The following is a 14943-nucleotide window of genomic DNA, read 5'->3' on the forward strand; positions in this document are numbered from 1 at the left end:
TTGTATATTTCTTTTTCTGGAGTGCCACAGGGCTTGGGTTTTTGAGTTCATGGTCTAGGTCCTATCCGTAGTCCCCGTTTCGGATATATGCATTGGTATCTGTTAGGCTGCTTTAAGGTGACTGTCCCCAGTTTTTTGTCCCAAGTGTCTTTTCTTCTTTTTTCTTTTTGTAAAGTATTGTGTTATGTGACCCTGGGAACAGCACACTTGTTTGTTTTTGTCATAGTTCAGGAAGGTTTTATTCCTGTCTGGGGTGGCTTTCTCCCTTGACTTTCCTGCATGTCTCATTGAGAATTCTGACTACTCTACTACAGTGTGCATTCTGACGCGTGCTGTCGCGTGCGTTCTGACGACACAGTGAGAAGGCGCTGACTTACTTTGGTCGTTTGTTTCCTAAGCTTTGAAGGCAGTACCTACCTTAGACTAGCCTTCCAGATCTAATTAAGGAGTAATTCTTACAGTAATTTGTGGTCAAAGAATCAAGGTCTTCTACAAAATAAGAAACAGGATAACTGGACTGAAGTCACTGAAGAGAAGCATGTGGGTAAACGTCTGCGAAAGAACAGGACCAATGCTGTACATGGGTGGGGCCAACTGCACGTCTTACAGTGGCACAGCATCGTTGATATGCAGTCGACACATTTTAGGCTTAGAATGGCTTAAGTCTTTCTAAAGGTAGGTTCCTTTCTCACCTCCACCTGGACTGAAGAACATGCTTTAAATATTTTCATGCCATGCTGCCTATAATCAGTTATATCGCCATGTTCTCCTCTCTCACAGCATACTTTTCCCAGTTAGTTACTGCTTTTGCTGGCGTGCAGACTGGAGGATGCTGGCCACCAAAGCTTAGAGATTTGGAGTTGAGCTCACCTGTCTCTGCCTCACTCCTTCCCCTTTTTGTTTTATGTTTATTATTTATTTAAGATAGAGGTCTTACCATACTGTTCTCAGAATCCTGTTCTCAAGTGAACCCTCCTGCCTCAGTCTCCAGAGTAGCCATTGTTCTGGATTGTGGCACCAGTCCCAAATTCAGTTTATCTTCACTGTTACCATTTTGTCTTGTGTCAGTATGACACACAACATGAATTTGGGAGCAGGGAAGTCTCCTGTGAGAATTCTTCTGTGCACTCGAACATCCCTGACCATCTTTAGATGTTTTCTCTGAAGGGTGTGGGGCTGGTCTCTTCTCAGGATCTGAAAGCAAATCTGGTCACGATCTCCTAAGGCTACATCAAAAGCAAGCAGGCTGCTTTGTCCTCTGAAATGGCATGTGCAGGAGTTCTCTCTCAGCTAGATTTATCTAAATAATAAAACTTTTCAAACTGAAATAATTTTATCATTGGTAGAATGAGTTTATAATACAAAAGTTATTTACTGTTACAGTTATCAGCAATAAATAAATAAAATTTGAAATTAATAGAAATAATAGTTATATTATCTTTCAAAAATCAAGTCCATTGGACAAAATTTAGGCTCTGGGTAAAGCTATACAATTCTAGTAAAGGTATCAATTAAAGGTAAATAAGTGCACATATTCATGCTTACAGATAGGAAAAGTAGTGTCAGGTTGTGAATTCTCCTGAGTGTTATCTGCGTATCCAGTGAAATCCCAGTGGATAATCTCCTGAGTTATTTTCGGCTATGTTGACTCCTTCCCACTGCTGTGGTAAAACATGGTACAGAAGGAACTCAAGGAAGCAAAGTTTATCTGAGTCCCAGTCCCAGGGGAACGAAGTTCATCCTAGGGGAGGAAGGCATGAACCAAGCTGGCTGAGCACAAGTCATCCTCACTCAGGAAGTGGGGCCTGGATGTAAAACCTCCAAGCCCACCTCCTGTGGCCCATTCCCTCCATCGGGGTTTTCCAACACCACCACCAGTTGGGGGTCTGGGATCCAAAGACAGGAGCCTATGAGGGATATTTCACATCCAGACCATAACAGTGGATATTAAAGAATGGGCTGGGTTATTTTATATGGCAAGAAACAAGATCCAAAATAGTACACTCAGTCATGGAGGATAAGAAAAAAGTTGGAAGGGGATATGATCTGACTTCAAGATTTTCTTCTAAAGCTTCAGGAATCAAGAAAATGTGGTATTGGTGATAGATAGATAGATGATAGATAGATAGATAGACAGACAGACAGATAAGTAGGTAGATAATAGAGAAATAGGTACATCAACAACCCAGAATAGAGGAGCCAGGGCTAGACCCAAGGTTAGCACTGTTAATTGTGTTCAGTATAAAATCCAAATGACTCCTTTGTAAAGTTTAGGGAATTTGTAATTTTTATTAATACCATTCTTAGGAAGATATTTCATTATCACATAATGAAAGACATTTACGATCAATCACATAACTGAAGGTTTGCAACCTTAGCCACACATGAAGTCTTCAGAGAGACTGTATGCTTCAAAGGCATACAGTGGCATTTCTGTAAACTGATTTCCTTTTAGGAGTGGTAAAATGCTTGTGAAATCATTTGAACTCATACATTCAGAAGAGAATTAAAGTGGAGGGAAGTGAATCAGATTCTTCAGCTGTCCTATGAAGGTCACAGTGTTCAGTGTCCCCAGCAGAGAGTAAGAGCTGCTGCTATTGGGGAGCATAGCAGCCCCCATGTACTGCCACCGTCAACACAGCCACCATTGTCAGCAGCAGCATCTTTGTCAAAAACCAGAGTTATGGTTGGGGCAGTACAAAGTGCAGAAGGAGAAAAATAAAAAGAAAGAAAACTAACGTGCTAGCTAGCCTGAGTGGCGGCAAAGAATATTTCTGTTGTTTCTGAGAGTCATTCTGCTGTGTGAGGTGGGGTGTGGAACTGCGTCTCACCACTGAGCCATCTCTCTGCAGTGCTACAGTTTTGCAGGCTTCGTGATCCCTTCAGTGGATCCTTCAGAATGCAATGTTTAAATACAGGCCAACACCGAGGACTTTGAAAGATGACATTGATAAATACAAAATACAGATGTCAAAGATTCGATTCAGCTCATTTCAGGAATTAGCGAGATAATAAATGGGGTTGAAAATGTTTGGGGAGCTAGGTATCTCAGTTAGGGGAGAGGCAGGGCCTGCTTGCGCTGCCCTATGGAAAGCTTGGCCCCCGTGTACTGCTGCTGTGTCATCATCATCATCGTACTAGTCTGACATCACTACCTATCTAGTTCCTCAAAAAGGCAGAGGAGACAGGTGTGTTAAGGAAGGACCAAGGCACATAGGGAAGCTCAGGCAAGCTCTACTTAGCTATGCAACTCCACGATTGACACCATAGAAAAGATCTAAAAGCCCCAAGGATTCTTCAACTTCCATACATTTAATTTCTCCTGTGATTGGAAGCATATATCAACTAAATTATTTATAGCTGTTTTTATAATAGTTATATTTGAAGGTGATGCCTGTCCAGCTACAAAAGTAGACAGATGTATTTTGATACATACATAAAAGATACTATGATATAGTTGTCAAAACGAATTAGGTAGAATTATAACTGTAGTTGCCAGAGACAAATCTCAAATTTAATATTGAGTGAATAAAGCAAGTTGTAAGGTGAGTAGTACACTTTAAAAATTTTGAAACATACATTTATATTATGTGTATTCATTGACACCGTTGACACCAAGAAATAGCATGTGGCCATATCTGCTGAAGAAATAAAGACCAGAAAATTGTAGGACCACACCCAAGGCGCTTGTCCTTTTCTGTAAAGAATTATTTTAGGAAAAAGCCTGATTCAAATATTGCACAGTGCTCAGATTTGATAAACTAGAAATCGGGTGAGTCTGTTACCTATTTCATACCACCTTATTCTATGCCCAGAGTATTTTATTATGAGGACTAAAAAGTTGCACATATAAAATGTGCATATTTAGAATCATTTAGACATTAATCAATATTAATATAATAGACATCCCAGAAGCAGGCACACAGAAACACACATCTAAGTGTATATATAAACATACACATGTACACATGTGAGGGTTGCATACACTGAAACAATCGATTGAAACACTGAAGCAAGTGATTCCTGATGTTTTCCTGAGGGGAGAGCAGTGAGAGGGACTAGGTGTTGGCACAAAGGACATTTCAGCTGAGTCTGTTCCATTTAGTTAAGTACAAGCTTGCTAGAGATCTGCATATATTTCAGTTACCCCTTCCTCTTAAGAGTGTGTGTGATAAACCGAATCTTTCAGTATTACTTTTTTGCTTTCAGTGAAGTTTTTATTTTTTATAATGTCTGCATATGTACATACATTTATATGTTCACGTGAGTCTTGCACATGTATCTGTATATGTGTGTGTAGACACTAAGGGATCCACTTCAAGTTTTGATCCTCGGGTGCTGTCTGCCTTTTCTTGAGATAGGGTATCTCTTTGATCTTGAAGAGTTTCCAGGTTTTAAGTTCAGGTCCCTGTACTTGGAAGGTAAGCACTGCATTAACCGAACTGTCTCTGCAGTCTTCATAGTACTGTTTTGAAGATTCGTATCTTGACTAATATTCGACTGTGGTCTGGAGTATATTGTGGGCCTAAGGTTGGAATCAGTGAGAACGCCTTACAAACAAGTCTTGGGTTGTGACTTCCTGGAAAGGGCAGTACATTAGCAGTGCCAGTCACTGTCAATGCTGGTTTCTCTCTTTCTCCAGGATCCAAGTCAATGACCAGATTGTGGAAGTGGATGGAATCAGCCTGGTGGGGGTCACACAGAATTTCGCTGCAACTGTTCTGCGGAACACCAAGGGCAACGTCAGGTAAATCTGAAGCTTTCTAATGAGCAACTTGGTGATGCTGTACTTTTATGGATGTTAATTTCCCTATAAATATTTATAATTACAATAGAAATTTTGTCTGAATATTGAAACAGTGTGAACACCTCTGTTGCTAAGCTGTGTGGTGTACCTTACTGTTAACACAGTAGGAATTGCCACAGAGATGAAATTCCGAGTCGCCACCTCAGTAAATATTAATTTCCTTCTCAAAACCACCTTTTAACAAAACCACCTTTGGAACAATTGAGGCTGAAATGGTTGTCCATGCACCAGAGCATGCATTACTAGACAGGTAGGCTGATTTCAGGCAGTGTGTCGTAAGAATCTGTGCACTGTTTTTAAGAGTCAGCCAACATCTCTCTTTGATGAGTTGTACTTTTTCACTTTAATAGGACAGAGGCTGCAGACCTTGAAATTTCTATCTCTGGTTGTGAAAATTATAACTCTTAAATAGGAAAGCCAGTTTGAGCTAACTGTGGTTCAACTTCCAAATCAGCTTTAATTGATTAGTTTACTTTTTTATTATTTGATTTAGCTTACTTTTTTGAAAGCATTGTAAATGTCTTACAGTTTGCCAGAATCTCATGATCAACACCTTTAGGGGACATTATTTAGTGACTGCAACTGTGAAAACAACGTGGGGCTCTCCTCACCACAGTGAAGCAGCCAATTGCTCTGAGCACTGTCGAAGTGGAAGTGACATTGATGAAAGAAAGGCAGCAAAGTCCTCGTGCAGCATATTTAGTGTGGTCCAAACCTGAGTGCCAGCTTCAACTTTGTCAGTGGGAAAGCAGCCCTTGATGCTGGAGGGATGCTTTGAGGAGCACAACCTAATCAAACACGTGGGCAAGGTCTGGTTCCTACCACACTCAGTCCTCAGAAAGGCAGGTAAAATGGTGTCAGGAGGGTCTGAGAGCTCCTCAGCAGACATGAGGGCTGCTCTTTAGATTCCCTGTGGCATCCATGCAGCACTTCCCCACTCTGCAAGACTTGCTTGGGAGTTTCTCTTTAAACATCAAGACAAACTAGACAGCATGTTAGGTAACTTTTTAAACATGGATTTTTTACTTTTTAACAGTGAAATATAATATAGCAACATGTTTTATTTAGTACTGGGTTACACTCAGAATTCACATCTATAAAATAGTGTTTATATTTATATTTAAACAATCTGGGTTTTGCTTTGAAAAGTCAACACATGCACATACCTGAATTCTTAAAGATACATTTATGTGGAGTCTTTACTGATATATTTATTTGCTAATATGTAGAGAGTTATGTTAGCCTGGCTCCCGACAGGGAAAAGAACAGTACATGTTAGTATGCTGTGGTAAGAGGCAGAAGGCATGGGCGTGTCACTAAGCACTAATATCCACTCGCTTTGCTGAGAACGATGGCCATCAGCTACCAGCACTTCCTCAGTAGCTTTCAGGTAAATATTTTAAGAGCTGATCATTTCAGAGAAAGGCCACACAAGGTACCAAGTGGGCAAAAAAATGAGGTACAGTTTGCAAATCTAAAATCTGTCTGTGCTCTGTGACTCACTAAAATGATGCTTGAGTTTCAGTTCTGCCTCTGTTTGTTTTTCCAACACATAATGGTCACATTTTTACACAAACCAAGAATTGTTTCCATAAGAATCAATGCCTGTAGATTGGCTCAACTTTCCCTCTTTTTATACTTTAAGCTCAGTTGTACATTAAGATTTAAAAATTTAATATTATTTATGTCCCATTTTTGACTAGAGATCAGTTGAATTAGAACTTGTTTCTGAAAGCCAGGCATTTATAAACCATCAGTCTCCATTCACCCTTCCGTGGTGTTCACCATGAGTGTCTAGGAGATTTGCAATTTCCACCTACTTAATTGTAAATGCAATCTTTGCATTGTTTATTTGACAGCTCAACAGAAACTTTATAAAGGAATCAAAGGAATCCTCTGTAATGTAGACATCTAAATGCCAGAGAGTAAAACATGCAAATTTCTTGGCTTCATAACAAATGAAAATAAAAAGAATAACTGGGTTTTTAACCTCTGCTTGTTACATTTTTGCCTGAAGCAGTAGGGAAATAATACATGTTGAAACTTGCTGATGACTTTTTAAAAACACTAAAAGAGACCAGATGAAGATCTTATCCCGGCTGTGATACTCTGAATAAGAAGGCCCCCATAGGCTCCTAGTTTGAATACTTAGTAATTAGGGAGTGGCACTTCTTGAGAGGGGTTAGGAGGTCTGGCTTTGTCAGAGGAAGTGTGTCCCTGCTGGTGTGCTTTGGAAGTTTCCAAAGCCCAAGCCAGTCCTAGTTTCTCTCTCTTCCTGTGGAAGATGCCTGCTAATGTGGATGGAGAACTCTCAGCTCCTTCTCCAGCATTATGTCTGCCTGCACGCTGCCATGCTTCCTGCCATGATAATGGGCTAACCCTCTAGAACTGTAAGGCAGCTTCTACTAATGCTTCCTTGAGGAGCATTGCCTTGGTCATGGCATCTCTTCCCAGCAATGGAACAGAAACTAAGACAAAAGCCATTGCTCAATAGTGAAAGTCCTCAATTTTTACTTCATATTTGAATCAACTTCTCAGTTCTTTACCATTAAATATCAATGCACCTTACCATTCCAGTGTTTTGTGATGCAAAAAGGACAATTTGAAGAGCATTTTTCTTCCTCATAAGCTTTGAATTTGGAGCAGACCAGTTCGCTAACACATGTGCTAGCCTCACTACAGCCGGAAGTGATGTAAAGGAGGTAATGAGATGTGCAGACAAGACTGATGTGTATCACTCAGTTGGTTTATATTTGGAATCTTTAAACTTCAGTTGGAAGTGGGCGTGAAAGCTGGGTTACAGTTCAGTGGCAGTAGGTGCCCAGCCCGCGCGCGTGAATCGCTGTGCATAGTCCCCATTACTGCAGACGAGGAATGAGCTGCTCATGGGATTTATACTTATATATAACTAGTAAAATGAAATAAAAATCTCCTAACATACGTTGGAAAATAAATTATATCATTAAAAACAGTTGAAAAACAATACCACACACCAAGATTAACCCTAGCCGAAGCCCTGTAAATTGTAAAGATCTTCTGTATGCTTAGAACAGTCAGTCAGAACAGAAGCAGTGGAGTGCCACTCTGTATTTTATTCTTGCACTATTAAATATGTTTCATCCATCACCCAAAACGAAAACGAAAAAAATCCATGATGGACTTAGATCTAGAAAAAACATTTAGGTTTATGTCAGTTTTCATAACTCCTTCCATGACCTGCACTCACCCCTTCCCTGATATCTAACTCCTTTAAGTCAGTTATTTTATTCTTCTTCTGTGCTTAACTCAAAATCTGTTTTTAGAACTGTGATTAATGGGACACTGGGCACAGTAAACATGTAAATTCATTCAACCGTGGAGTCATAATCTTCGTCCAAGTTGGCAGTCAGGATCAGACACTCTCAGAACCCCGGATTCTGGAGCTCATTGTAAGGATTTCATAATAGTTACTGTACCTACTGTGCCTAGTTTACGAATATAAATTAAAGCTTAGAAACATTGACATATTTCAAGTCACAGAACCACTCTGGCCTCCATACTTTTGTGGAATTTTTTTTATCAAAGCCATTTTTTAAAATTCTAGATACTTTCAACACTTAAAATGTGCTATTCCAAAATATCCATATCCTTAATCCATAACTGCATGCTAAATTTGATATCTCATGTTGAATTCTGCATTTATTAAGTAGATTATATACACAATCTAATCTTACATATTTATGAGCTCAGTTAACATAGGCAGAAGCATGTAGAGAGGTTATCTGAGTGTTACATCTTTTTTTCTACAAGTCGATCTTCTTGTGATTTTAGGGATCACCATCCTCTTTTGTGTGTGATGTAGTTTAGTCTTGATCACTCCTTCAGACACATAAGATTAGACACTAATTTTCACATAAAGACAATGAGGCAAAGGGACGACGTTGTTTCCACTTCTGCATGGTTTTACTCTGGGTCATACTTAAAAGAGTGGTGACCTCTTAACACAAATGTCTACCATTAACGCTTCATGGTACTTCAGACTTCAAAGATGTGTATAACCACGGCCCTTTACCGTGGCTCAGAAAAGCTGCCTAAATGAACAGGCATGTGTAGTTTAACACATTTAAAAGTAAAACTACTTTATGAGATCAATTATCTGTCTTAGGTGATTCCAAATCATTTCCATTTCATTAAACCTTAAGGTGATTCTTCATCTAAACTATCAATAGGCAAATGGTGCATTATGGTAAATTATGTGAATGAATTCAGAAAGCTATGCTGGTTAGCAACAGTATCCTTAGGATTTACAGTGCAACGTTCTTGTAAAGTGTGGGGTGGTCTTTATTTCCTATGAAATTTTTATAGTGCATGACTCTTTCACATCAGCTTTTTCATAAATAAGTCAGGTTAGAAGTAGTGGTGATTTTTTTTTTAAAGATAGAAACATCATATTAGAGTTTTGAATTATATTTTGTGATTACCTAATTCATTACTGTAATAGATTCTGTTTAGACTTTGGATATTTTTACAATTTCCATGCAAAATATCTCACAAGATTTTATTAAGACCTTCATTCATTTTTTAGAATTATCAGCAACGATTCAGATATTTGACCAGAAGACAAGGTCTGAATCTCTTTTTCTCAGTTAAGTACATTGAGGAAATTTCCTAAGAAAACATTTCTTCAGTTTTAGTAAACACTCTTACACCTCAAGATCTGACCATGTAATTTTCAAAGGAAGGTAAAGAATTCTTGGCTTAAATGAGGGAAAAGTCCACATGGCCCCACCCCTAGGTAAGGCACTTGAGGCAGCCTCTAGTTACTGAGGAAGGAAAAATAAATTTTCTCTAGGAACACGACCCCTAATGGATTTTCCAAGCCTACATGACCAAGCATAGTTAGACTCAGTAGATGTAGGTTTGAGTGTGTGTGTGTCTGTGTATGATTTTGTGTGGTGTGTACTATGTGTTAAACAATGATTACAGAAGAATTGGTCATGAAGTCAAGAGAATTTGCAGAAATGATCAAATACTTTTAAAAACATTAAAAATCAATGGGCTAAATGAAATGAATCTGAATTCTATTTTCACTTTGAGCTTGCATTTTCATTAGTATGTATTTTTAATTACTCTGTCACCTTAGTAGATGAGTGATAGTCCCTAAAGCCTAACTATGTGGTCCATTTCAAAATACACTTTAAAAGTCTGTGCACGGTGGCACACACCTCAAATGTCAACACTTAGGAGGTAGACACAGCATGATCTCTGTGAGTTTGAGGCCAGCATAGTCTATGTTGTGAGCTACAAGCCAGTCATAGCTGCACACTGAGACCATGTCTCAAAAACAATCAACAATACATAAAAAGGGCTGGAGAGACGGCTGAGTGGCTAAGAGCAGTTGATGCTCCTTAGAAGGACTAGGGGTTAGCTCTCAGCACTCACTGATGGCTGAAAGCCACCCACCTTCTAATAACTCCAGTTCCATGGGGTCTGATCCTCTTTGAGGGCAATAAGAACATACAAGATGCACAGATATTTATGTATATGCACATATATAACATTCAAACACATAAAATAAGTGAATCTTTTTTTTAAAACACAAAATGCCAGTCTAGGCTTGTCTAACTCTGTTCCAGGATGTTTAAATTTCTTTATATGTATCTGAGACATATATGAGCCACAATTTCTGATAAACGTTTGTTTACTAAAACATAGTAAGTTTACACATCAATATTATTTTTAGACATTCATGATTATTTTATCACAGAGATTATATTATCTCTTAGCTAAATTATCCTGTATATCTTTTGGCAATCCAGAGTTCACATTTTATAATAGAAGAGGAAAAATAACAAAGATACTGTCAAATTTCTTAACATGTGTAGACCAACACAAAAGTCAGAAAAAAGTCTGTGGTGACTTGACCAAGTTTGGCCCCATTAGACTTATTTGTTTCAATTTGCTTGGTCCATGGGAAGTGGCACTATTAGGAGGTAGGGCCTGGTAGGAATAGTTGTACCCTTGCTGGAGGAAGTGTGTCACCATGAGGGTGGGCTTTGAGGATTCCTGATGCTCAAGCTCTGCCCAGTATGGAAGGGAGTCCCCTCTTGGTTGTCTTCTGATCAATATATAGAATTCTCATCTCCTTCTCCAGCCTCCTGCCATGATGATAATGGACTGAACCTCAGAAACTATGAGCCAGCCTCAATTAAATGGTTTCCTTTATAAGAGCTGCCTTGGTCCTAGTAAAACCCTAATGAAGACAAAGTCAAAATGTGTTTCTTCATGGAGGATACAGTCTTACTTACAAAAACCCTTACATATCTACAAAACAACTCTAGAAATAGTGATTCAGTTTAGCTAGATTGCCAAAGACAAAGCCAATATTTATGATTCAATTATATTTCAACATTCTACAATTTTAAAAAAATCACAAACTTCTTGGAGATGAAACAAAAATGGGTTAAAACCTTGGATCTGAGAAAGTAACAATTAAGTAAAGACAGACATGTTCTGTGTTTATGGGTCGGATGAGCTCATATTGTCAAGATGCCTTTTCAACATAAGTCCAGAACAAATCCCAATGGGTGCTGATTTTCCTGGAAAAGCTGGGAGGCAGATTATAAAGTTTACATCCAATACAGAGGAAAGACAGCAGAGGTCAAGAACTCGCCACTCCCTGTCAACATCTACTACGTAGCAGCCATGGAAGTGTTGTATTGGTAGAATTATAAACACACCATGGAACAGACTGCAAAGTCCAGAGATCACCCTACAAATTTAGAATCAACTAATTTGCAACAATGTAGTCAAGTAATTCAATATTTGTAAAGAACAGTCTTTTTAACAAATGGTGTTGAAATCACTTGCTGTTTGGAAAGAAAGAAACCAGCCTTATGACACATTATGCGTGAAAATTAAATTTAACTTTAAGAAAGAATTTAAATTTTAAGAAAAAAATGGGAAAATTTTAATTATATTTAACTTTAAGAAATGGTTTGAAATATAAAAAATTTAATCATAAAATGGCAAAAAAATCTTAGGAATTAGAATTGACTGAAAAACATAACATATTTTTGATGACATTCAGCAGTTTATTCATTGAAAACTACTCAGTATGCCATCAGCAGTTGTGTGTTTATTATTGTGTTGACAAATAGTCACTGGGAAGCTTTGAGAATGTCATCACATTGTCAGTCTGAATTCATTTCTTCCCCATGGAATTGTCGATGGTCATCTGTAGAAACAGACACCAACGGCTGTTTGAAAACATCATAGACATAATTTGAAAAGCTTAGAGGGGAAAGCATAAACTGGGAGATGGTAATAGATTAAACACTTAAGTACGTATGTAGCCATTTTGTGTGATACATATCTCTAGGATATGTAGACAATAACATGTACCAGAACATATGGAATCATTTCCCCTCAATCATAGAAATAAAGAACATTTAGAAATGGACAAGATTTTTGAAAAAAAAATAATTCATGAAAGAAGAGATCCCAGCAGTAAGCTGGGCTTGGATGGGTCACTGTCCTGAGAATAATGATCTCAGCAGACACCCACCAGAATGGCTGACCCTTCAAAAGGTGGCTGCACTGGGTGTGGGTGAGGACGTGCAGCAAGTGTGGTTCTTGTGCACTGTGAGGTGACTATGAAATGGTACCCAGTTCTTCACAAGACAACACAGCAACTGTGTGAAAAGCTGCTCATCCATTTATCTTCTGACTCAACTGCAGTATTAGTAATTCGTTAAAGGAGAGTGAAAATATGTCTATAAAGGCTCACATCCAAATACTTATAATACCGTGATGCAATTATCCAAAATCCATCTTATTTTTAGAATTATTATAGAAGGATATGTCTGCCAAGTATATATCATGGACAGTAAAACATTCACTATACACTGCAGTTCTATTTAATTAAAACTTCAGAAGACTAATGTGGAACCAGAGTAACGAAGTTTTCTGGAAAGCAGTGTGAGGAAGTGTTTTGGGTTGGTTGACGACAGTCCCCATATTTTCATTGATATAATGATCACAGGTGTATGTGTTTGTCATTTTTATTGAACCAACCATTTCAAATAGATGTATCTTCCTCTATATAGATTCTATCTGACAGAGAAAATATGTAGGCTCCTAATTACACTTGACTGCCAACAGAAAATGAAATGAGGACCAACTGCGCTTAGGACTACACTAAGTCTTCTTGGAAACCGTGTGAAGGCTTTTGGGAGAGGCACCTAACGAAGAGCCAAAGCTTTGATCTTCAGTATGACTTAACAGTGACTAAAACAACATCCTATAATCAAGGGATGTTTATCAATAAGTGTAGACAAGACTAAGTGTGACATTTCAAATAAGGCTACTCATACTTAGAAACCATACATTTATTTCAGGCATATTATTTGCATTTTTTAAAAATAGAATCATATATTAAAATGAAAGTAATGTTAATTAATCCACATTCTACTAACAAGGGCTGATCACAGACGACATGGCTTACAGGAAGTCATTGCTTTTCCAGTTTCTTTTTGAACTCAGTGTTTTACAAGATTAATATCAATCTTGAGTCACCCTCTTTTTAATGCTTGCACGCACGCGCACGCGCACACACACACACACACACATAAGCATGCACCTACTCAACACAAAACTCTATTTCTCCTGCTTGTGACAAAGGACTTAGTAACTTATTAGCCACCCAATGTAGGATCTACTGCAAAATGCTTTTCAAGTAAGTTTTTTCTTGCAGTATTATGGGACATTGTTACAGAAATATTTTAGGTCATCAGATACAGGGACCAATGTTCCAGCTTCCTTTCCTTAAGTCATGAATTGGGTGAAGTATTGCAGAATAGATTACATCTGTCACTACTTTCCTGAGGGTGTTATTTCTTCATGGGCGGGCCTCTATTGCCACCCTTTTTCTACTCTGCTTAGCTGTGTGTGTAAAGTTGCTTCCCTAGCTGAATCATCCTATCTTCTCTTAGCTGTCCCAAGTACGTGGGTCATAGTGTTTCTTAATCTAAGTATCTTGCCATAAGCTTGAGTGTGACCACCTTCATCAGCTATTGAGTTGTGTCTGTACTGTGTTAGTTTCTGCTAACCTTCCCACAGGTTTGTTATTGGACGAGAAAAACCAGGACAAGTGAGTGAGGTTGCCCAGTTGATCAGCCAGACCCTGGAACAAGAGAGGAGACAGAGGGAGCTGCTCGAACGCCACTACGCCCAGTATGATGCTGACGACGATGAGGTAGGGACCACTGCTCTTCCCCTTCCTGCATTTCTCCCATGCTGCTCCTGTGTCACAGGCTCCTTGCCGTTTCCTAAGGAAGGTGCTATCGTCTACACCAAGCTGAAATTCAACCTCGTAGAAAAGGAGTGCCACTTGGATCTGATAGTCTCATCCCGAATTGGTTCGATTCCTGGTGTTGGTGACCACTGTGAAAGCAAATCAATGTTAACTTTTAACACACTATTGAAAAGAAAGTCATAGAAACAAGCATTCCAAGAACACACATAAATAATGGCTCTGTTGTTAGATTAGATGGTTTTTCTTTCTGCTTTATATTTTTTAATCATTTCCAAATGTTCTGAAGTAGTATGCTTTTTTTTTTTGATAAATCAGTAAAAAATTTAAATGAAAACATATACACATACACAAACCTAGAAAAGCAGGGAAGATGTCTGAGGCTTTCCAGAGGTTCCCCCCACCCCACCCCAGGAAGAGAAAGTTTTTTGGATGTGCTTACAGTGATCTATGCTAACATAGTGCAGAGCAGAGCGTTTCCCCCAGTGTGTGTCCCATGGCACAGGTACACAGTGGAGTGGTCTTGCATCCGGAGCTCTGTGGAAGATCAAGCAAATGAGTCGACACTAACCCCCAAGTGAACGCAGCTCTCTGGAACCCTTCTATGCTGTAATGAGACACAGATGCTGGGCTATTTCTAATGTCAATGCCAAGTGCACACTGATAGGCTGGGACAGCACACTTTATTGCAAACACATTCAAAACGTGCATACGTTTCATATTGGCATGTCAAAAGATTCATCAATGATTTAATTATAGTATTTTATACTTCACAAGCATGTAAACGCTCAGATAAGATAAATATTCTTTATGTCAGCTGATATAAGCACAGTAAGATTCCATA

At 38.7% G+C, this 14943-nt stretch overlaps 1 protein-coding gene across 8 annotated transcripts in view; it reads left to right on the forward strand.

Moving 5' to 3' along the window:
• Nucleotides 1-14943, forward strand: part of Ppp1r9a (protein phosphatase 1, regulatory subunit 9A) — a 270523-nt gene that overhangs the window by 168936 nt on the left and 86644 nt on the right. For all 8 annotated transcript variants that reach the window (XM_087659508.1, XM_087659513.1, XM_087659509.1 and 5 more), the window contains 2 exon segments: nt 4643-4747; nt 13907-14042. In XM_087659508.1, the coding sequence (XP_087515634.1) occupies nt 4643-4747; nt 13907-14042 (241 nt within the window).

Source organism: Rattus norvegicus, chromosome 4 (assembly GCF_021556685.1).
Source record: "Rattus norvegicus strain SHRSP/BbbUtx chromosome 4, alternate assembly SHRSP_T2T, whole genome shotgun sequence".
In the NCBI taxonomy this organism is placed as follows: domain Eukaryota; kingdom Metazoa; phylum Chordata; class Mammalia; order Rodentia; family Muridae; genus Rattus; species Rattus norvegicus.